Source organism: Dendrobates tinctorius, unplaced genomic scaffold, assembly GCF_039654945.1.
Source record: "Dendrobates tinctorius isolate UK_male_01 unplaced genomic scaffold, ASM3965494v1 ptg000229l, whole genome shotgun sequence".
NCBI classification, from domain to species: Eukaryota; Metazoa; Chordata; class Amphibia; order Anura; family Dendrobatidae; genus Dendrobates; species Dendrobates tinctorius.
Window position 1 is genome coordinate 4493733 of NW_027361896.1, and position 23135 is coordinate 4516867.

General features: G+C 42.0%; 1 protein-coding gene across 1 annotated transcript in view; it reads right to left on the minus strand.

The window, feature by feature from the left end:
* TRIO (trio Rho guanine nucleotide exchange factor) overlaps positions 1–23135 on the minus strand; it is a 2342529-nt gene that overhangs the window by 1510391 nt on the left and 809003 nt on the right. The window contains 3 exon segments of the mRNA XM_073555735.1: positions 5679–5870; positions 15297–15416; positions 20263–20429. Coding sequence (XP_073411836.1) covers positions 5679–5870; positions 15297–15416; positions 20263–20429 — 479 coding nt within the window.

The window sequence follows — 23135 nt, forward strand, 5'->3', positions numbered from 1 at the left end:
TAGGGGTACACCTTGCCCGGTGCTCCACTAGGTGGTACAGCGCCATGATCCAGATGTTCCTTCCCTTTGACACCTTTTCCCTTTTGTTTAACCTTGTTAATAAATATATTTTAGTTTACAAGATCCACTCTCCTGTCTTTTGAGTATTGAGTATACTTGTCATGGTCACGTATGACTGGACACACCGCCTCCAGCTGGGCGAATTTATATGACACGCGTGACCCTGGATACACCGCCTCCAGCAGGGTGAATTTAAATAATAGAACGTGCAGCCGGATACACTGCCTCCAGCAGGCGAATTTCAGTAGTACACGTATGTCTGGATACACCGCCTCCAGCAGGGCAAATTTCAGAATAACGGGGAAAACCAGGGAAACAATTACAATGGTGGCCTTGCGATAGGGAACAGGGATGTGGAGACCTCCTGCACTCCTAACGATCCCAAGGCCGGTTCCGCACCAGGCGCCGATCAGGGTAACTGAATTCCCTAGCTCGCCCTGAACCAATCCCTTACTAGTGAAGTGGACAGTGCAGAAACTAATCCCACCACTGCACTAAAACACACATTGAGGAAAGTGACAAACAGGGAAACACCACTTAGCTTTGCTCTGTTGCTAATGCTCCCAGCAACAGAGTCCGACACCTGAGTGCATATTTTCCTCCAACCGGATCGAACACCTGAGGGCAGCTTTCCAGCAACAGAGTCCAGCATCTGAGTGCAGCTCTCTTCCAGCAATAGAGTCCAGCATCTGAGTGCAGCTTTCATCATAGCTGCCACTCCACCAAGCTTTGCAAGAACTCCTCGCTGACACCATAGCTGACACTCCACCAAGCTTTGCAAGAACTCCACACTGACACCATAGCTGCCACTCCACCAAGCTTTGCAAGAACTCCTCGCTGACACCATAGCTGCCACTGCAGGATTCTGCCTGAGCTGCCCGGAACTCTTCTCAAGTTCCTTCCTTCCCCCAAGGATGGTTGGAAAAGACCAATATCACCAACAGAGAGTGAGAGCACCTGACACACCTTTATAGTTAGGAGCCAGAGTCTCACACCTGTTAGAGATTCCTGTGCAATAACGCTAACCACCACCGGGGCAAACTAGAACAAAAGATACCACTGTGTAATAACCCTAATGGCCACCGGGGGCAAAACTAACTCTAAGCAACAGCTCAAAGGAAAAAAAGGTTACTTATTCAAAAACTGTCATATCCAACATGGATCATGACAATACTGTACCATCAATGGTCTAGTGAGTCCACTATACTTTATCATGCCCTGTGGGCATAACACTTGCAGGGGGCATGTCAGAACTTACATGCCACTGTACCTGGGTGACTCCATGACCATCTGTCGTTCCAGTCACTATGGAAACCATCGGCACAATTATGATGTGTCAGAGGCATAGATAGGTTTTTTGTTCAGGGAGGGTGAAACTTCTCATTGGGTCCTTAGCCAGGTAATAATGATTACAACTATGGTGGTGCACCCTAATAGAGGATGTACGAGAACCTCAGCAGATGACTGCTCTATTACTGAGAATATTCTCTATACAAAGACCATCATTGGTATTATAGCCATTTGGTCAGTGGTATATATCAGTCCTGTAGGACATATAAGTGAGTAGATTGTGTCTGAGTGTTCTCCTTCTGAATGCGTAAACTCCCTCGATAAAAGTTCATGGCAGCACGCACGTTTGTTCTGCCATCACCATATTGGCCTTGTCGGCACATGCATCCGTAACCTTGTTTCGCGGGTGATTTCGGACGTATGCCCCAAAGGAGACACAGAATGCAATGTGAAAGCACCCTTATAAATAGTGACTTACAGTTGATGTTCCTTTTCCTATCTTTTCCTATCTTTTTCCTCTGGCTCACACAGACATGACAACTTCTTCCAGCCATGACTCGATTCGGCTGAAGAGATTATACCAAAGAGACATTTGACTTCTCACATTTCCAGCAACGTCCCCATCTATTCCTAACCTGCACAAACTCCTCAACTTGCTGATACCCCAATGCTGAGCCTCTGCCGCCATATGTGTCCCCATTATTGCACCTACTATGTGGTACTATGTACCCTCTAGATGGTAAAACAACCCTCTAGAATATAGTAATACCACGTGCAAGTGGCCTACAAAACAGTGCCCACATTTTTGATAGCTCCAACACTGTATGATGGGCCCACATTATCTCCTACACTATATAAAGGCCACCTCACTGTGTTATGGCCCTCACCACACTGTAAGATTCCCCCTCACTTTAACCCCCACGCTGTAAGATGGCCCTCTAAATAGAATAATGCACTCCCCATAGGCATCTATATTACAATGCATTCACCATAGGCCTCTATACAGTACAATGCACTCCATATAGCCAAACTCTATATAGTATTATGCAGCGCCATAATCCTCTACAGTATAGCACACTATACATAGGCCTCCAAACAGTATAATGCACTTCCCATACGCAGACTCTATATACAGTAGTATAATACACTCCCCATAAACCTCCATTGTATAATGCATTTCCAATTGGCAGACTGTATTATGTTCTCCTCAAAGGCCTCTATAAAGTATAATACACTCCACATAGGCCTCTACGGTATAAAGCACTCCCCATAGGCATAATGCATAGTATAATGTACTCACCATAGGCAGACTCTATATATAGTATAATGTACACCCCATAGGCCAACTCTATATAATAGTAACATAGTAACATACATAGTTAGCAAGGCCAAAAAAAGACATTTGTCCATCCAGTTCAGCCTATATTCCGTCAAAATAAATCCCCAGTTCAACGTCCTTATAAAGAACCTAATAACTGTAAGATACAGTTTTACACTCCAGGAAGACATCCAGGCCTATCTTGAACCCCTTGACTGAGTACGCCATCACCACCTCCTCAGGCAAGGAATTCCAGATTCTCACTGCCCTAATAGTAAAGAATCCTCTTCTATGTTGGTGGAAAAACCTTCTCTCCTCCAGAGGCAGAGAATGCTTCCTTGTGACCATCACATTCCTTGGTATAATCAGATCCTTGGACAGATATTTATATTGTCCCCTTACATACTTATACATGGTTATTAGATCGCCCCTCAGTCGTCTTTTTTCTAGAATAAATAATCCTAATTTTACTAATCTCTCTGGCTATTGGGGTTCCCTCATCCCCTTTATTAATTTTGTTGCCCTCTTTTGTACTCGCTGTAATTCCATTATATCCTTCCTAAGCACAGGTGCTCAAAACTGTACACAGTACTCCATGTGCGATCTAGCCAGGGATTTGTATAATGCTCTCAATGTGTGTATCCAGACCTATTTTAATGCACCCCATGATCCTGTTTGCATCCCCATAAGCAGACTCTATATATTATTTTGCAACCCCATAGGCCTCAATAGAATAATGCACTCCCCATCGGCAGTCTCTATATAATATAATGCACCCCCATAGGTCTTCATAGTATAATGCACTCTGCATAGGCAGACTCTATATAGTATTATGTATTCCCCATAGGGCTCCATACAGTATAATGCACTCCCCATAGGTCTCTATAGTATAATGCACTTCCCATAGGCATCTACAGTATAATTCACTTTCCATAGGAAGACTCTATATAGTATAATACACTCCCCATAGGCCTCTATTGTATAATGCACTCCCCATAGGCAGACTCTGTATAGTGTAATATACCCACATAGGCCTCTACATTATAATGCAATGCCCATAAACAAATATAAATACAATGCTCAACATATCTCCTAGTTCCTCCGCTGCTCCAAGTGCTCGCACATCTCAGTACAGCGCGCTAAGTAATGACGTCAATGAGCACGCTGTCAGTGTCTGCGTCAGTGACGTGAGATGAAGAGGGAGTGTGATACACAGAGGGAGTGTGATGCTCCCTCTCTAATCACTGCTGTCAACTGTATTGGCAACTAGCCGATGCAGCTGAACTCACGATGACGGGTGGGGGAAACGAGGTTAGCACTGCCCACTCCTGCTCAAAGACCTCATAGCGTCTAGGTGGCAGTGCAGAGAGATCAAGTCTCTCTGCTCTGCGGGAGAGTGTAACTGTATAAGCCCGCTGTTCACACAAATGCAGTGCAGTAATGTAGCTCCGGGTGGACCACTAAGAGCCCCTTTCCCCCCTCCCCCCTCTGTAGCTACGCTACTGCGTTGTGCTGATCAGAGAAGGGGGAACTCCCTCCCTCTGCACGCTGATCGATGTCGCTGTCACTATTGACAGCGACATCAGAGGGTTTAAATGCCCTCGATTGGCGTTGTCAACAACCGTGGCAGGGCATCAGATCTCATATAGCGCTGATGATCGTGCTAGAGATAAAAGTGAGCCCACAGGATTGTCACGTGGGAACACATCTCCCACCTCACTGTGCATGCACAGAGGATTTCGTAAGGGGGTTAAAAAAGATTTTAAAAAGTATCCATTTTTTATAACATTGTAGAGTATCCATTTTTCAATAGTTATTTTTCCACAAAACTAGTCAAATGATCTTCAGGATTTTTTTAGTAAATTGCTGCAACGTACGTTATAAAACATACTTTATTTAAAATGCATCTATTTACATTAATTTTACAAGGGATCAGCATATTTGTTTCGTATATAAAAACATGTAACTATTAAAGCGGTTTTCCGCTACTTTTATATTGATGACGTTTTCGCTCATGACCTATATTGGGTACAAGTGCAGTCCGACAAAACCTCGGATCACACTTGCACCAATGATATTCTATGGGGTCGTGCACATCAGATTTTTTCCTCGGACTGAGGAAAAATCACTGCATGCCCAAGTTTGATCAGATATTCGGATCTCACTCAGCCATGCAACTGAATTTTTCAATGAAAACATTGGGGCTGCACTCGGATCTGAGTGCAGTTCGATTTCACAGACTGAACAGAAGGGAGAAAATGGGTCATTTTCGAGAGAATCAGATCACACTATGCTTACATCTGACAGAATCGGACAGATTTTCTTTGACGAGAAAACACAGGGTTGTCTGCACATGCCCTTAGGATATGTCATCAATATCAGTTTCGTGGGGGCGCAACACCCAGCATCCACACCAATCAGCTGCTCCTAATGCCATCGGCCAGATACTAACCTCTACAGAGTGGAACAGCACAGGTCTGTACACTCTATAGTGGCCGCAGAGGGGTACTGGAGATCCACTTCTATTCATTCAAATATGGGAGGCTGTGCAATTCCCAACCACAGTCACTGTACAGTTGACCAGGCTATGTTTTGCTCCGCAGCTGGCACCATGCAACTGCAGTAACCTGGTATTGATGACCTATGATAGGGATAGGTCATAAATATAAAAGTAGTTGACAATGCCTTTAAAGATTACAAAAATGTGGTATGAAACAAAACTAAAGACAGAACGTAGTTTAGGTCAAGTTCACATTACCGTTTCAATTTTGTCTCGACTTTGCATATTTTACAATATGACATAAAAAAACACAGGACAGGTTCTGTTTAGTGCACCTATTTTGAGGTTCTGGTTTATAACTTGTAAAGTGACACATTAGACTTTGGGAAACCACATGCATTTTTCTTGTTAGGCGACACAGATATCATACAAGAGGGGTTCCATACATGAAAGCCTCATCAGTGCAATCAAATGATAAGTTATATATTTTTTTCTTTTTGAATTACATACCTGCTCTGAAGTTTTATAAAAAGCTACAGAGGCATTCACTAATTTCAAACGATCTTCCATTTTCAGCATCAACTGTTGCCAGTGTGAGGCTACTTTTTCAGCACAATCCCTAATCATATCCATATCATAATGATTAGTTTGAAGCATAGCCTCCGCTTTCTGCTGCACCTGCAATGCACTCTGATGTGTTTTCTGAAATGAAAAAGATAGGGTTAGAAAATAACAATGCCCCTTCACACATTTATTATTGAAACAAATAGACAAAGCAGTAAATCACAGTGAGGTGATTATTATGGGGGACTTCAACTACCCCAACATAGAATGGGAAACTGAAACCTGCGTATCTCAGAAAGGAAACCAATTTCTGTCAGTGACCAAGGATAATTATCTGTCACAACTTGTGTAGGGCCCAACTAGAGGGACAGCCCTTCTGGACTTAATTTTAAGAAACAGGCCAGATAGAATAACAGAATTACGAGTCGATGGGCACCTAGGGAACAGTGACCACAATATAATACAATTCTACTTGTCCTTCAGAAAGGTGCCCTGGAAGGGGGTTACAAAAACGCTGAATTTCAGGAAATCAAAGTTTGATCAGCTTAGAGAGGACCTTCGCCGAATTGATTGGGACAATGTCCTCAAAAATAGGAGCACAGAAAATAAATGGGAAATATTTAAATCAGTTTTACACGCCCACTGTGAGCTAGCCATACCATACAGAAATAAAAGGGCTAGGAACAGGAGAACACCAATGTGGCTAAATAAGGATGTAAAAAGGGCAATAAATAACAAGAACAAGGCATTTAGGAAGCTAAAACAAGAAGGCAATGAAGAAGCATTAAAAAGTTAGAGAAAAAAATAAAATGTGTAAAAAACAAATACATTTAGCAAAAGTAGAAACTGAGAGACTCATTGCTAAGGAAAGTAAAACAAACCCCAAACTATTCTTTAATTATATAAACAGTAAAATGATTAAAATTGATGGTGTCGGCCCTTTAAAGAACAATGAGGGTGAAAGCATAGAGAGCGATTTGGGAAAAGCAAATGTTTTAAATACTTTTTTCTCAACAGTGTTCACACAGGAAAAGGATTTGCCAGGGGAAATGCAGAGTGATAATGTAAACTCCCCATTAAGTATTACCTGCCTAACCCAGGAAGAAGTGCAGAACCCCCTTAGTAAGATTAAAATTGACAAATCACCAGGCCCTGATGGCATTCACCCTCGGGTATTAAGGGAGTTAAGTAATGTGATAGACAGGCCTCTATTCCTTATATTTAAAGACTTTATAGAAACAGGGTCTGTTCCTTTTGATTGGCGGCAAGCAAATGTGGTACCAAAATTCAAAAAGGGGTGTAAAAGGGAACCTGGAAACCATAGGCCGGTAAGCTTAACATCTGTTGTGGGTAAAATTTTTGAAGGGTTTCTAAGGGATACCATTATGGAATATCTCAATGTTAATAAATGTTTAACTCCATATCAACATGGATTTATGAAGGATCGCTCCTGTCAAACTAACCTGATCATCTTCTATGAGGATGTGAGCTCTCAAATGGACCAAGGAGAATCATTGGATGTCATTTATCTCAACTTCTCTAAAGCATTTGACACTGTCCCACAAAAAAGATTGGTAAGTAAGATGAGAAAGTTTGGGCTAGGGGAAAATGTGTGTAGATGGGTAGGTAGCTGGCTTAGTGATAGAAAACAAAGAGTGGTTATTAATGGTGCATATTCAGATTGGGCCAGGGTTTCTAGTGGGGTGCCACAGGGTTCTGTATTGGGCCCCCTACTATTTAATATATTTATTAATGATCTAGTGGATGTCTTACACAGTAAAATATCAGTATTTGCAGATGATACAAAACTATGTAAGGTAGTTAACACAAAGGAGGACAGGTTTGCAACTACAGACAGATTTGAGTAAATTGGAGAATTGGGCTGAAAAATGGCAAATGAGGTTTAATACAGATAAGTGTAAGGTTATGCACATGGGAAGGAGAAACAGATGCTTCAATTACTTACTAAATGGGAAACTGCTGGGGAAATCAGACATGGAAAAAGACTTAGGCATCTTAGTCAATAAGAAGCTAAATTGGAGAGCCCAGTGTCAGGCAGCTGCCACCAAAGCAAATAGGGTCATGGGATGTATTAGAAGAGGTCTGGGGACACGAGATGAAAACATAATTCTCCCTTTGTACAAATCACTCGTCAGACCGCACTTGGAGTATTGTGTGCAATTTTGGATGCCGGTCCTCAAGAAAGACATTACTGAACTTGAAAGGGTTCAAAGGCAGACTACTAAAATAATAAATGGAGTTGTGTTATGATTGAGTCACCGTAGGAGGCAAAAACAGAAATGCTAGCTAAGTCCTGAAAACCAGAGAAGTTGGCAACTATCAGATTGCAGACCCCTGAACCTATCAACACAACTAGCAGTAGCCGTGGGGGGTTCCTACGATGACCTAGACCCCTCGATCACAGCCGGAGAGATACATAGGCCTAAAGAAGGAAAGGGGAAATCTAACTGCCCCAGAGCAGACCCCAAAGCAATAGGCAGCCCCCCACATATAATGACGGTGAAGCAAGATGAAAACACTTACACAGACAGAAAGACAGGCTGAGCAAAGACGGGGCCCAAAAACTACCTAGATAGGAACGGATAGGAAGGCTGCTGTCTGCAATCTGCCAAAACCCTATCAGAGACAAAAGCCAAAAAGCTGATATAAAAATGGCCCTGAAGCAACTAAGCTTTAAAAACTAAATCAGCACTCAGGTACTTTCAGAAGACAGAGCTCACGGAACACTGCACACTCCAGCAGGGAGTGGCAGAATCCAAAAAGCAAGAAAAACAAAAACAAATCTTAAATGCAAAAAGGCAAAACAGCAAACTTAGCTTTAGGAGAGCAGGAATCAGACTGGTGTCCAAGAGTCCACAGAGAAATCACCCGCAGGGCAGAAAGGGCGTAGGCTGCCTTAAATCCAGTCAGTGACTCCACTCAGCCAATCGTCTTCATTAGTCCCAGGTGCCTGATAATCAGGCTCACTACCTTCCTTCACTAGAATAGGGAGTTCACCAGGCCTCAGTGACGGAGGGGAAAATGAACTCACAACAGAGTTGGTTTGCTACAATACCCAGAAAGGTTATCAAAATTAGGTCTATTTACTCTAGAAAATTGAAGACTTAGGGGAGACTTAATATTTATGTACAAGTATATCAGAGGGCAATACAGAGATCTCTCCAATGAACTGTTTGTACCAAGGACTGTGACAAGAACAAGGGGGCATTCTCTTCGTTTGGAGGAAAGACAATTTCTGCACCAGCATAGAAGAGGGTTCTTCACGGTAAGAGCAGTGAGGCTCTGGAATTCTCTTCCTGAGGAAGTGGTGATGGCCAACTCACTGAATTAATTTAAGAAAGGAATGGATGCTTTTCTTGTGAGTAACAGTATAGAAGGTTACAAATAACATAATATTGTAGGTAGATGGTTGACCCAGCTTAGGGGAAGGAATTTTTTTCCCTATGGAGAAACTTGGCTTCTACTCTGTGGGTTTTTTTTTGCCTTCCCCAGGATCCACAATGCAGAACAGCTGCACTAAAAATAGGCTGAACTAGATGGACATGAGGTCTTCCTTCAGCCTTCACAACTATGTTACTATGTTACTATGTTATTTGCTTTTAAGAATCTCAAGTACAGACACACGCACATTCGTTGTATTCAATGATGGTGAGCACATGTAAAATTTTTCACACGGACCTTAATGATGTCACCGCTCGCAGCGACATCAATAAGGTTACCGCAGTTCTTAGGCTGTCTCATCCAGAGCTGACCATGGGAATCACAGCCTTTGACCGGTGGTAACCTTAATGATGTCACTGCTGGTCACTGAAGCTTCATTCTTACATGATGCTCAGTGTCTCCAGGATGCGCGGCTGAGCGGTCTCCTCATGTCACTGCTCAGCAATGCATACAGTTGTAGCTGAATTGAGCTTTTCATGACACAAATGGATTATCGGCAAACAGGTGAGGTATACTGTAGTTTAATACAGTATTATTAATTATAAAATAAGGGAATAAAATAGGGTGTGTAGTTTTTATTTCAAATAAAGGACTTTTTTGTGTGTCTTTATTTAATTTTAACTATGAGGTTAGTAATGGAGGTGTCTTCTAGACACCTCTCCTTTATTAACCTCTGGGCTTAATGTCCACTGACAAAGCTGACATTAACCCCACAAATATTATCCAACTTGCCATCGCATCAGGGCAGGTGATAAGAGCGAGGCAAAGTGCCGCATTTGGCGCACCTTACAGCTACGCCGCTTCTGGAGAGGCTGAGGGCTGATGTTTTTCAGTCTGGTAAGGGGGACAGAATCCATGGCCCATTACCAGGCAATTAAAATCAGCTCAAAATCTGTTTAGCCTTTGCTTGTTTTTAATTATAGGGGAACCCTATGTCATTTTTTTTTCTGGGTCCCCTGTAACCTAATCAGTAAAGGCTAAGCAAACAGCTGTGCGCTTTTATTAGTAGCCTGGTAATCTTTAAGGCTATTCGCCCTACTCTCAGAATATCATCAGACCGAAGCTGTCAGCTTTCCCTCAGCTGTTAATGAAAATTACAGGGTATCCCAGGCCGTTTTTTCTTTTAATATCATTTATTTAAACAATAAACACAAGTACAGGAAAAAAGCACACAATGTCACGCTCGGGATGGGAAAGTCTGGCGGACAGCACAACACACACAAACGACAGGATGGAAAAAAAGGAGAGGAAGGTCCTAACAGTAGGGAGTGAGGGATGGGGCACCTCCTAACAACAAGCCTATCCCTAAGCTTCCCTAATGACGTATGCGTGTCCTTCCCCCGCCGCCATCACGTACCTAGTCCCTAGCTGTCACCTCACTATACCCTGGCTAGTGTACTGGTCGGCAAAGGTGCTAGCCTCACTACTGCAGATGGCATCAACACAGGGGGTAGTGACAAGCATGAGACAGACAAAAAAAAGGAACAACTAAAACTTAGCTCAAGTCTCTGCAGCAAAGTTCCACACAGCAGAGGATAAGGAACCGGGACCTCAAACTCAACCAAAGAAGATCAGCATCACAGCAGTTGTCAGCAAGGAAATTGGCATTAACCCTTGCGGGCCCAAAAGTAAAAACCACATTTAAATTAAAGCAGAACCAGAGCTATCACGACTCCAAAAATCAGTCGTGACACACAAAACACTGTGAGCGCATGGACATATTTCTTTCTATCCATCTATCTGTCCTGTTCCTCATCACTATCTATCTCCATCTTTGAATATTTTTAATATCTAACAATCTTTAATTTATATGCTGCATTTCATTCCTTACATGTCACACTTATAGCACACAGACACAAGGATATCAAACATATATACTCAGATGGCACACTGACAGACCACGGATCTCACCAGTACTGACTTTTCCAGTTCTGCAACCACAAGGATGTCTGAAGGAGGCTTAAGAATTTACAGGCTTCTAGTGCTTAGCTAATGTAATGCAGATAAAATTGTAATTGAAAAATACACTCTATATTAACTATACATCAACAGGTCAGTGGCCACTGGCCAGCAATGCCTCCTTTGTAAAAAAAAAAAAAAAAAAAACACATAAAAATTTTAATTTTGAGTGTACTAAAAAAAGGCTCATATCTCTTTAACCATACAGAGTACTAAAAAAAAGTAAACTGGATACTCAAGGGAGCAGCGGAATCAAAATAACAGCAAAAACTGGCCATGTTTGACCTGATGTTAGGCCGGGGTCACACTAACCGACGCAAAATACGGTCCGTAGTTTACAGGCTTAATACGGATGAATGACCCCTAAATAGTGCTCCATATGTCATCCGTAAGCAAGGTGTGGTCGCGTATTTTGCGCATGTAAGCATCCGTATGTAATCCGTATGCCATCCGTATGCAATCTGTATGGCGAGATTTTCTCGCCGCCTTGCAAAATGGACATATAATGGAGCCCTATGACAGGGTTTCTAACAGAAACAAAATAATAGATATAGACACATAGAATGCATATATATATATACTGTATATATATATATATATATATATATATATGTCATTGTGACAAACATATATATATATATATATATATATATATATTTATATTTCACAGAGTTCTTCATAGCAGAATAGCCGCTAATTAAATTGCCGGCTTCTATCAAATCATTCCTCAACCCGACATGAAATGACACATGGTTTACATTCAGTAAAGCATTTCATTTCATGTTTTTTTATATGTCCCTGACTAATAATTAGATGAGGGTTTGTGTGCAAAATTTGGGAGTTGTAGTTGCTATTTTAAGGGGTTAATTCGTTGTTAAAAAATGTGTGGGCTTCCCATTGCCCTGTAGCGGTGGCGAATGGGTTAATCTAACAAAGGGTTAATGTCATCTACAATCGAATGGTGACATTAACCCTTTGTTACATTAACCCACATATAAAAAAACATGAAATGAAATGCTTTACTGAATGTAAACCATGTGTCATTTCATGTCGGGTTGGGGAATGATTTGATAGAAGCCAGCAATTTAATTAGCGGCTATTCTGCTATGAATAACTCTGTGAAATATAATATATATATATATATATATATATATATATGTTTGTCACAATGTGTGTCACATATGTGTATATATCTATTCTTTCTTTCTTTCTTAAACCTGTCAGTGTGAGTTTACGGTATAGCGCACTGAATTGCCGGCTTTTCTAAAAGACACCGGGTGCGTATTTCTCGCAAGTCACATGTATGGTCCGTGTGTAATCCATATTTTTTGCGCACCCATAGACTTGCATTGGCGTATTACGGGCGTAGTACGCTGACAATCGCAGCATGCTGTGATTGGCACGGACCATAGAATACGCCCGAGAAATATACGGCTGTTGGGAGCAAACCCATAGAGAATAATTTGTCCGTGTGTAATGCGTGCTTTTAACACCTCTCACTCGTCCGTATTCCTCGCCAGTGTGACCCCGGCCTTAACCTCTCTTTAACTTCAACTTTAACTTCAATACTACAGGATTTTCCGCTTTTGCTGTTTTGTTTTTTTCTCCCCTTCTTCCCTGAGCCATAACTTCATAACTTCTTGACTTTGCATTCAACTTGTCTGTATGAGGGCTTGTTTTTTATGGGGCAAGTTGTATTTTTGACCGACACCATTAATTTTACCATATAGTGTAAGGTGAAACAGGGAAAAAACAAACAAACAAGTGCTGTGAAATTGCACTTGATCAAATCATGTTCCTGTATGGTCAGACACAGCAATTACACAGCAGGGGCACATTTATAAGATTAGTTCAGCACAAGAACATTTTAAGTAAATATATCCAATTGTGGAAATTATTAATATTCCAAGATCTATTGATTTAAGTCCTTAACGACCGCTGATACGCCTTTTAATGGCAGCAGTTAAGAGTACTTATGCCTCAGCGCTGCTGTTTAACGGCACTGAGAAATAAGTGAATAGTGCCCCCCAGGGTCAGAAAATCTCCGGTAGGCGAGACACTAGAGAACATGATTCGAGTCAGTTTTTATTGTCCCCAGTGTTGCGATTGCCGTTATTCACTGAATAACGGCAACAACACCAAAAAAACCTGGTTTCCCATTTATTTCTCTCTTTTCTGATATGATCAAGCACATCAGAGGAGAGAAAAATGGGGTCCCCAGAGCCCCCTCCGGTACCTCTGATGTCCCCCGGTCATTTCGGCTCTGTCCCCCAGCCCTCAGAGTCTTCTTTCGGGAAGAGAATAGTAGGTGCATCACAGTGATCAAAATAAAAAAAAAATAGCAGGTGCATCACAGTGATCAAAATAACAAAAAAAGTAAATTAAACCTCCCCTCCATCACCCCCTTAGTTAGGTAAAAATAATAAAAAAATATATTTCCATTTTTCCATTAGGGTTCGGGTTGGGGCTAGGGTTAGGGTTGGGGCTAGAGCTAGGTTTAGGGCTGGGCTAGGGTTAGGGTTGGGCTAGAGTTAGGGTTGGGGCTAGAGCTAGGGTTGGGCTAGAGTTGTGGCTAGGGTTAGAGCTAGGGTTAGGGTTGGGGCTAGGGTTATGGTTTGGGAAAGGGTTGTGTTGGGGTTAGGGTTGTGGTGTTGGGGTTAGGGTGGTGTTGGGGTTAGGGTGGTGGTTAGGGTTATGATTATGGTTGGATTACGGTTAGGGTTGAATTATGGTTAGGGTTGGGATTACAGTTAGGGGTATGTTGGGGTTAGGATTGTGGTTCGGGTTTGGGATTAGGGGGTATATTGGGATTGGAGTTGTGGTTAGGGTTATGGTTAGGGTTGGGATTAGGGTTGTGGTTAGGTTGATGGTTATGGTTGGGATTAGGGTTAGGGGTGTGTAGGGGTTAGGGTTGTAGTAAGAATTGGGAGGTTCCACTGTTTAGGTACATCAGGGGAGTCTCCAAATGCGACATGGTGCCCACCATTCCAGCCAGTTTTGCATTCAAAGAGTCAAATGGTGCTCCATCCCTTCTGAGACTTGCTATGCACCCAAACAGTGGCTTCCCCCCACATACAGTGTATTGGCATACTCAGGAGAAATTGCACAACAGATTTTATGATCCATTTCACCCTTGTGAAAATTAAAACAAGTTTGTTCCAAAGTAATTTTTTTGTGAAAAAATTAAAATATTCATTTTTTCCTTCAAAATTGCTTTAGTTCTTGTGAAGCACCAGAAGGGTTAACAAACTTTATGAATGTGGTTTTGTGTACCTTCAAGGGTGCAGTTTTTTGAATGGTGTCAATTTAGGGTATTTTATGTTGTGTTGACCCCCCACTTCAAATGTGAGGTGGTCCCTATAAAAAATAGTTTTGTAAATTTTGTTGGAAAAATGAGAAATCGATGGTCAATTTTTAACCATTGAAACGGCCTAACAAAAAAATATGCTTCAAGAATTGTGTTGATGTAAAGATGACATGTGAGAAATGTTAGTTATTAACTATTTTGTGTGATATGACTGATTTAAGGATACAAAATTAAAAGTTTGAAAATTCCAGCATTTTTGACAAATTTCAGTTTTTTTTCATAAATAAATGCAAGTTATATAGAAGAAATTTTACCACTAATATGAAGTACAATATGTCAAGGAAAAAACAAACAATCTCAAAATCAGCGGGATACATTGAAGAATTCCAGAGCTATAACGTCATAAAGTGACAGTGGTCAGAATTGTAAAGATTGGCGTGGTAATTAAGTACCAAATTGGCTCTGTCACTAAGGGTTAAACTAACTTTTGTCCCTGGGAAGACCCTTTTAAGATCTCCATATTCTCTGCATTCCATGCATATGAATAGTGAAAACTTGAGTATCAAAAATCATTCTTTATTAACATCACAAAAAACACAACAAGGTTAAAAACAATTAAACAACTGTCTGTACCCATGTCCAATTTCATGCAGCCCTAAAATAATAAATCATACAAACAAGGTGAAGCCAAGAAATCAGATAAGCACAATAAGCATGTATGACAACCTTAGACATCAGTCCTATATTGCAACCGGCCACAATTTGTCTGAGTACGTGAAAACAGAACCATCGAGGGTTAAAGAACACCACAATATATTCATTCATCACTTGCTTACCTCTATTGCATGCTGAAACTGTTCATGTTCTCTTTGAAGTTGCTCTGCCTCTTGCAGTGAACTGGCAGCAATTATTCCAGCATTTAGCATAGATTCGCCATTTCTGATCCAGCCGAGTACCTGTTGAATTTAAAGTAAAAACATAAGATCCTCTATGTAGGTGATGTAGTACACAAAATGTGTTAATTAGCATCAAAAAGTAGTGAATACCTTTTTATTAAGTTTAGACACTTCTTTAGACAACTCTTGAAAAGAGAAAGAAGACTGTTGGATGTTTATTCTCAAAACATGCCATCTAAATAGTCTAACTAGTAAAGCTGTAACTAGTAAAACAGCTCTAACTAGTAAAACAGTTAATTCTGTATTATTAATAAACACGAATCACATAATAATTAAAAGAAAATGATTCTTTTTATGATGTTAGCGTGTGCTGACAGGAGTTTTTAAAAGAAGCAGAATAAAATATTACATTTATTTCTTTCAATGTTGGCTTTCTACTAATTTGATCTCTGCTGCAACCTGCTGTGAATATCTTTTTCACAGAGAGAGCTGACAGTTTGGTCCAGTAGTATGGACACAATGCTGCTAGCAGAGGCACCTTTCCTTCTGTAGCATGAGAGAAGCACAGGGAAACTGAGGCTGCTCGGATACATTGATTTGTCCAGCTTCTGAGCTGGCATGAGCAGGTAGTAAAGCATAAAGCCTGTTGGTTATGCACGCTGCTAACGTAGGTAGTAGGCCAGTCTGAGACTACAGGGTGACAGTCAACCTAGGCAATGAGCTACACACTATAAATGTAACAATCCCTTCATTCTTGAAAACTGAGACACTTGTTAGTAGTTAGAAGTTACTTGTAAAGCTGTTTGTCTTTTTACGGGCACTTTGCAATTTTAACTACATAAGAATTTTAGTAAACCCCCATAAAGCTACATTCATACATCACTGAAGCAGGTAGATTATTTGAAATATTTTTTATCCATTCACTACTGGCAATGAATCACAATGTAGCGTAGTGAACGCAGCAGCTAGTCATGAATTTGAAAAGTAGCGGTTGTCAAGTCTTGGACCCGCCCCAGCTCCACCAATTTTGACGTGGAGGCGCCAATAGTTGCAACTCTGAGTTCCTAAATTTCGTGACTTTTCAAAGCTATTATACTGGAATTCTGTTCTGAAAGCTTTGAAGAATCGTGCCCTATGTCGTCCATGTTCCTTCTGTTTTAGGAATGAGTCTCATTGACCAGAAACACAACCATTTTTATAAAAGATATGTTTATGGATCAATGACCCTCTAGCTCTAGGGGTCGGATGTGTGAACACAGCATAAGTCTGTGCATACAGATTTCTCTACGTTGTGAAAGCTAACTGTAGACCAAATACCTATATTGTATTCATCACTGAAATTCAATTACAGTGTTCATTATTATCATTATTATTATTTATTTATTTATATAGCACCATTGATTCCACGGTGCTGGTGCTACACTTAAAAGGTTACATTCAAATTACAGATATTACTTACAGTAAACAAACTAACCATCACAGACTGATATAGAGGGGAGATGACCCTGCCCTTGCGGGCTTACATTCTACAGGATGGTGGGGAAGGAGACATTAGGTTGGAGTGTTGCAGCAGCTTTGGTGTTGGTGAGGCGGTAGCTCCGCTAGTGGTGAGGAGGCAGCAAGGTCATTGCAGACTGTTAGCTTTCCTGAAGAGGTGGGTTTTCTGGTTCCATCTGAAGGATCCAAATGTGGTTGATAGTCGGACGTGTTGGGGCAAAGAATTCCAGAGGATGGGGGATATTCGGGAGAAGTCTTGGAGGCGGTTGGGTGAGGAGCGAATAAGTGTGGAGGAGAGAAGGAGGTATTGGGAGGACCGGAGAATATGTGAGGGAAGATATTGGGAGATTAGTTCAGACAAATATGGAGGAGACAGGTTATAGATGGCCTTGTAGGTCAGTATTAGTAATTTGAACTGGATACACTAAGGGAATGGGAGACAGTGAAGAGATCTGCAGAGGGGAGAAGCGGAGGAGTAGCGAGGACAGAGATGAATTAGTTGGGCAGCAGAGTTAAGGATGAACTGCAGAGATGCAAGGGTGTTAGCAGGGAGGCCACAGAAAAGGATGCTGCAGTAGCTGAGGCAGGAGATGATGAGGGCATGCACAAGCATTTTAGTAGATTGAGGGTGGAGGAAAGGACGGATTCTGGAAATATTTTTGAGCTGGAGGCGACAAGAGGTGGAAAGAACTTGGATGTGCGGCTTGAAGGACAGGGCAGAGTCAAGGGTTACTCCGAGGCAGCGGACTTCCAGTACGGGGGAAAGCGTGATATCGTTAATTGTGATAGATAGGTCAGGTAAGGAAGATCTGTGAGATGGAGGAAAGTTGATGAGTTAAGATTTGTCCATACTGAGTTTGAGGAAGCGAGAGGAGAAGATGGAGGATATGGCTGATAGACACTCCGGGATTCTGGACAGCAGAGAGGTGACGTCTGGGTCAGAGAGGTAGATCTGAGTATCATCAGCATAAAGGTGGTACTGGAATCCATGGGATTTTATGAGATGTCCTAGGCCAAGTGTATAGATTGCGAAGAATAGGGGTCCTAGAACAGAGCCTTGGGGGAGTCCAACAGAGAGAGGGTAGGATGACGAGGTAGTGTGGGAGTGGGAGACATTGAATATGCTGTTGGAAAAGTATGAGGAGATCCAGGATAGGGCGAGGTCTTTGATACCAAAGGAGAGGATCTGTAGTAGGAGGCAGTGGTCAACTGTATCAAAAGCGGAGTACAGGTCTAGAAGGAGGAGTATAAGGTATTGTCCATTAGCTTTGGCTGTAAGTAGGTCGCTAGTAATTTTGGTCAGGGCTGTCTCAGGGGAGTGATGGGGGCAGAAACCAGATTGTAGATTGTCAAAGATAAAGTTAGATGACAGGAGGAAGGAAAGTTCAGTGTGAATGTGCTGCTCCAGGAGTTTGGAAGCGAATAGGAGCAGCGATATTGGGTGATAGCTGGACATAGCAGTTGGGTAGAGGGTTGGCTTTTAAGGATAGGTGTGATTGTGGTATGTTACCAGAAGGTACCAGAAGTTAGTAATATGTTGAAGAGGTGGGTTAGGCTGGTTTCACACTTGCGTTTTTTTGCGCAAAAAAAGCATGCGTTTTTTTCCCTATATTTTACATGGGTGTGCATACACATGCGTTTGTATGCGCATGCGTTTTTTTGTAGTGTGCGCTCGGGCGCACAAAATGCATCTTGTTGCATTTTTTGTGCGTCCGACTGGTCCCAAAAAAACGCATGCGCACGCAATGTGTTTTTTTCACCCAAACACCCATTATAGTCTATGGGTGCGCTGAGGTGCGCATGGTAATGCACAAGTCAGCGCAAAAAAAGCATGCATTTTTTTTTTTAAATGCGCAAAACCACAAAAAACGCACACAAACGCATGATGCGTTTTTTATGTGCGTTTGCACTGCGCACGGTGCGCAGCGCAAAAAAAGCAAGTGTGAAAGTAGCCTTAGGGATGGGATTAGAGTGGTGATGAGGTTGGGGAGGAGGTGGGATGGGGTCGAGTGTACAGGTGGTGAGGTGCGATTTGGAGAAGAGGCGATTAAGCTCCCCTTCAGTGATGCTGGAGAGTGAGGTTATGGGGTTTGGGCATTGGTCTGGTATACAAAGGGGTTGTGGTGGTTGAACAATGAAGACTTGCCTTGTTTGGTCAATCTTATTTTTGGAGTGTGTGGCAAAGTCCTCAGCAGAGATGAGTGAGGTTGGAGGGGGCAGTGGTGGGCGGAGGAGGGAGTTAGAAGCTTTGAATAACTGTTTGGGGTTGTAGGATAGTGAAGAAACGAAGGTTGTGAAGTAGGCCTGTTTACCAGAGGTGAGGCCAGATTTGAAATTGAGTGTTGCCTGTTTGAATGCAGTGAAGTCGTCTTGCGAATTTGTGTTCTTCCAATGCCGCTCCGCAACCCTGGACACTTGCCGGAGCTTTTTAGTGGTGTTATTTTGCCAGGGTTGTCTGTTGATACATCACACTCTGCCACAAACAAGAGGGGCAACCAATTCAATAGCTGATGTGAGAGTGGCATTGTGGAAAGCAGTGGCACTGTTTGTGTCATGGAGTGAGGATATGGATGCCAGTTATAGAATGGAGTCAGAGAGTGTGTGGGTGTCTAGGTGTGTGAGGTTGCTGCGGGGGTGCGTAAGTTTCTGGACACGGGTGACAGGTGAGGAGGTCAGGGATGAGAAAGTGAGTATATGGTGGTCGGATAGGGGGAGAGGGAAGGTGGTGAAGTTAGCTAGAGAGCAGAGACGGGTGAAGGCCAGGTCTAATGTATGTCTGTCTATGTGAATGGCTGAGGAGGACCACTGAGAGCAATTCCAAAAGATGAAGTAAGGGACAAGTGTTTGGAGGCTGTTGACTGAAGGGTAGTGGGGATGCTTTAGTCACCCTTGAAGTGAAGAAGCCAGGTAGAGAATTGGTCAATAAAGGCAGTGGTCGGTCCCGGAGGTCGGTATATGAAGGCCACGTGGAGGTTGGAGGGAGAGTAGATGCGGACAGAGTGGACTTCAAATGAGGGGAGAATTAGGGAGGGAAGAGGTGGGATTGTGTTAAAGGTGCAGTTACAAGAAGGGAGAAGACCCACTCCTCCACCGTGTTTGTTGCCAGGGCGAGAAGTGTGGGTGAAGAGCGGGTGGGAGGTGAGTGGCCGGCTTGTTTTATGTTTTATTAGGAGAGATCGGAGGTAGAGGAGCAGGTCAGCAGAGGAGGTCAGGTGGGGAGGAAAGAGGGAAGGGGAGATGATTATTTGTTTAGAGGTAGCTGGGGTTTGGGGATAGCGAAGGAGAGTGAGGATTAAACACTGTGAGGGCATATGTAAACTTGGTGAAGGAGTAAGATGGGTTAATAGAAAAGCCATTCTTCTGTGCTATGGATTTCTTATATTACATTTAACTGTAATTTATGTTATACCTGTTTTACTTCAGCTTGAAGATGGCGAAGCTGTACACATTGCTCTAGATGTTTTCTGTGTTGTTCTGCTGATAAATCCAAATCCTGCTGCTTTTCATGTAGAAATTCAAGTAAATCTTGGACACGTGTTGCCATATCCACATCTCTGTCACAAAGAAGGTCAACGCCTATACAAAAATGAAAAATTATGAAAAGCTTGCATAACTGAAGTTAATTCAAATGGTTTGACAAAGTAGCAGCGAGGCGAAATTCATACCAATGTATAAAAGTTTCAGAATTTCATCCAGAAAACAACTCGTTATTTGGCATATGTATGGTCATCAATATTTTTTACATCAGTTTCATTTGACAGACGTTAAAAACATTGGCAAGACCAAATAGAGTTTCCCATGTTAATAACTGCAATGTATCTGTAAAAATCAGATGCTCTACATATGATTTTTTGGGGCATTCATAGATTTGAATAAGGAGTTCTTATCCGAACTATATAAGAGAACACTGCATGATAATTTTTTTTTTCACATGGATATTTGATCATTCATCTAAACAACCTTATTAAGTAAGTTTGAATGTAATTCGAGTGGAGTCAATTTTATTCACAGACAGCACTTGGACCCAAAATACCCTTAGGCTAAGTTAACACGTTCAGCATTTGGTCAGTATTATACATCAGTATTTGTAAGCAAAAACCAGAAGTGGGACAATCCGAGGAAAAGTATAATAGAAACACGTCACCACTTCTGTATTTATCACCCTGAGGAATTTGTCACCACTGAGGAAAACTACCGACCAAATACTGAACGTGGCCTTGTAGTAACACAAGTCAAAAATAAAAAAATAGCCTACTTTCCATTTCTGCATCTCCCTACTTATTTTTTCTTCAGGCCAATTACTAAGATTAGCTGTATAGTAATCACTTTCCAACATCGGGCATAATTGTACGCCGATGTCAGACTCCCCCTGTTTGGTACGGGTTCCGGCGCTGAGCCCATACCTTTCTGGGCACATGTCAGCTGATATATTCAGCGGACATGTGTCTGCAACAGCCACGGGTGGAATCGCGATACAACCGTGGCTGTTAACTAGTTACTGTAAATGCCGCTGTCAATCTCTGACAGAGGCATTTAACACGCGCTTACCGGAAGCATGTCAAAAATCCCACCCATCAGTGACCCGTTCACATGATTGCGGGTCACTGATGGAATGTCATGACAACCAGAAGTCTCCAGCAGACCTCTAAGGGATGTTATTGTTGTATTTCTATGAGCGACACCCAGTAGTTGGAGCTCATAGCAAATGAGCATTTCTGCTACTCACAGGCGATTTGATCATCGCTTGTGTGTAGCGAAGCAGTTCAAAGTACTGCAGCTTACCATGGATACTATTGAAGCATGCAAAAGTAAAAAAAAGCATTTAAAAATACAAAAAAATATATAAAAGCTGAAATCCTCCCTTTCGCCCCATTCAAATTAAAACAATAAAGAAAAAACAAATATACACATATTTGGTATCGCCGCATTCAGAATCGCCCGATCTATTAATATAAAAAATTATCCCGACCACTAAACGGTGTAATGAGAAAAAAAGTCAAAACACCACAATTACGTCTTTTTGGTCTCTGCAACATTACATTAGAATGACATAACGGGAGATCAAAAGATTTTATCTGTACCAAAATACTATCATTGAAAACACCAGCTCGGCGCACAACTAAAAAAGCCATCACCCAACTCCCGTTCCCGATAAATGGAGACGCTACGGGTATCAGCAAATGGTGTATTTTTTTAAACAAATTTTGGAAATTTTTTTCAACACTTAAATAAAAAAGAATACATGTTTGGTGTCTGTGAACTTGTAATGACCTAGAGAATCACATTGGCAGGTCAGTTTTAGCATTTAGTGAACATAGTGAACATAATAAAAAAAACTGTGTGATTGCACGTTTTTTACAATTACACTGCACTTGGAATTTTTTTCCCGTTTTCCAGTACATGATTTGTTAAAACCAATTGAATCATTCCAAAGTACTACTTGTCCCGCAGAAAACAAGCCCTCACTTGGCCATTTTTACAGAAAAATAAAAAAGATATAGCTCTGGGAAGAAGGTGAGCAAAAAACGAAAATGCAGAAAAAAAATTTGGTTGTTAGGGGTTAAATGAAAATTATCATAAGAAAACTGTATTCACCTGCACCCCATTTCTCCTCAGATTGGTTCAAGGTGGGAGTCCTAATGTCCTTCCTAGCAGGAAATGTGTTGAATTGACTCAATCTCCTCTATGAAACAGGGGATTCTGTTGTCACGGACCTAGAGGCCTTCCTGGTGGCCTTCCATAAAGACTTTGATGGGCCTAAACCAGCTTCTACCGCAAAGGCTTTCCTCTCTAGATCCCAGAGGCGATCCAGATGGGCAAAACCCATGAGAAAACCGCCACGTCCGCCTACGACCGTCCAAAACCCTCCTGTTTCTCAACCTGTTAAAGCAGCTACCCGAGTGAAACCCAAGAAAGCTAATAAAATTAGGCTGGCAATGCAGCAGCCTGAAACCAGTTTTAAAAAGAGAATGCGGTATCACTGTGGTAGAGTGGAATATCTGGACAGTCTCTGCCCTGAGAAGACTATACTCCAGAACCCTGGGTCAGCAGGAGAGGCTGCCCTTGGCGAGAGTACCTCCTCTCCACCATGATCCAAGACTGTTTCTTTGACTTCCGGGACCTTTGGTGTATTAAATCCGCCAGCCATACGAAGTCAGTGTGTGGTTCCTGTTCAACAGCTCCAGAATCCAGCAAGGGTGTTGTTTGGTGATGGCCGAGCCCTACTTATGAGCAGTCTGGTCTTGAAGGAACAACTACAGCTCCAAGTCAGAGCATTATACA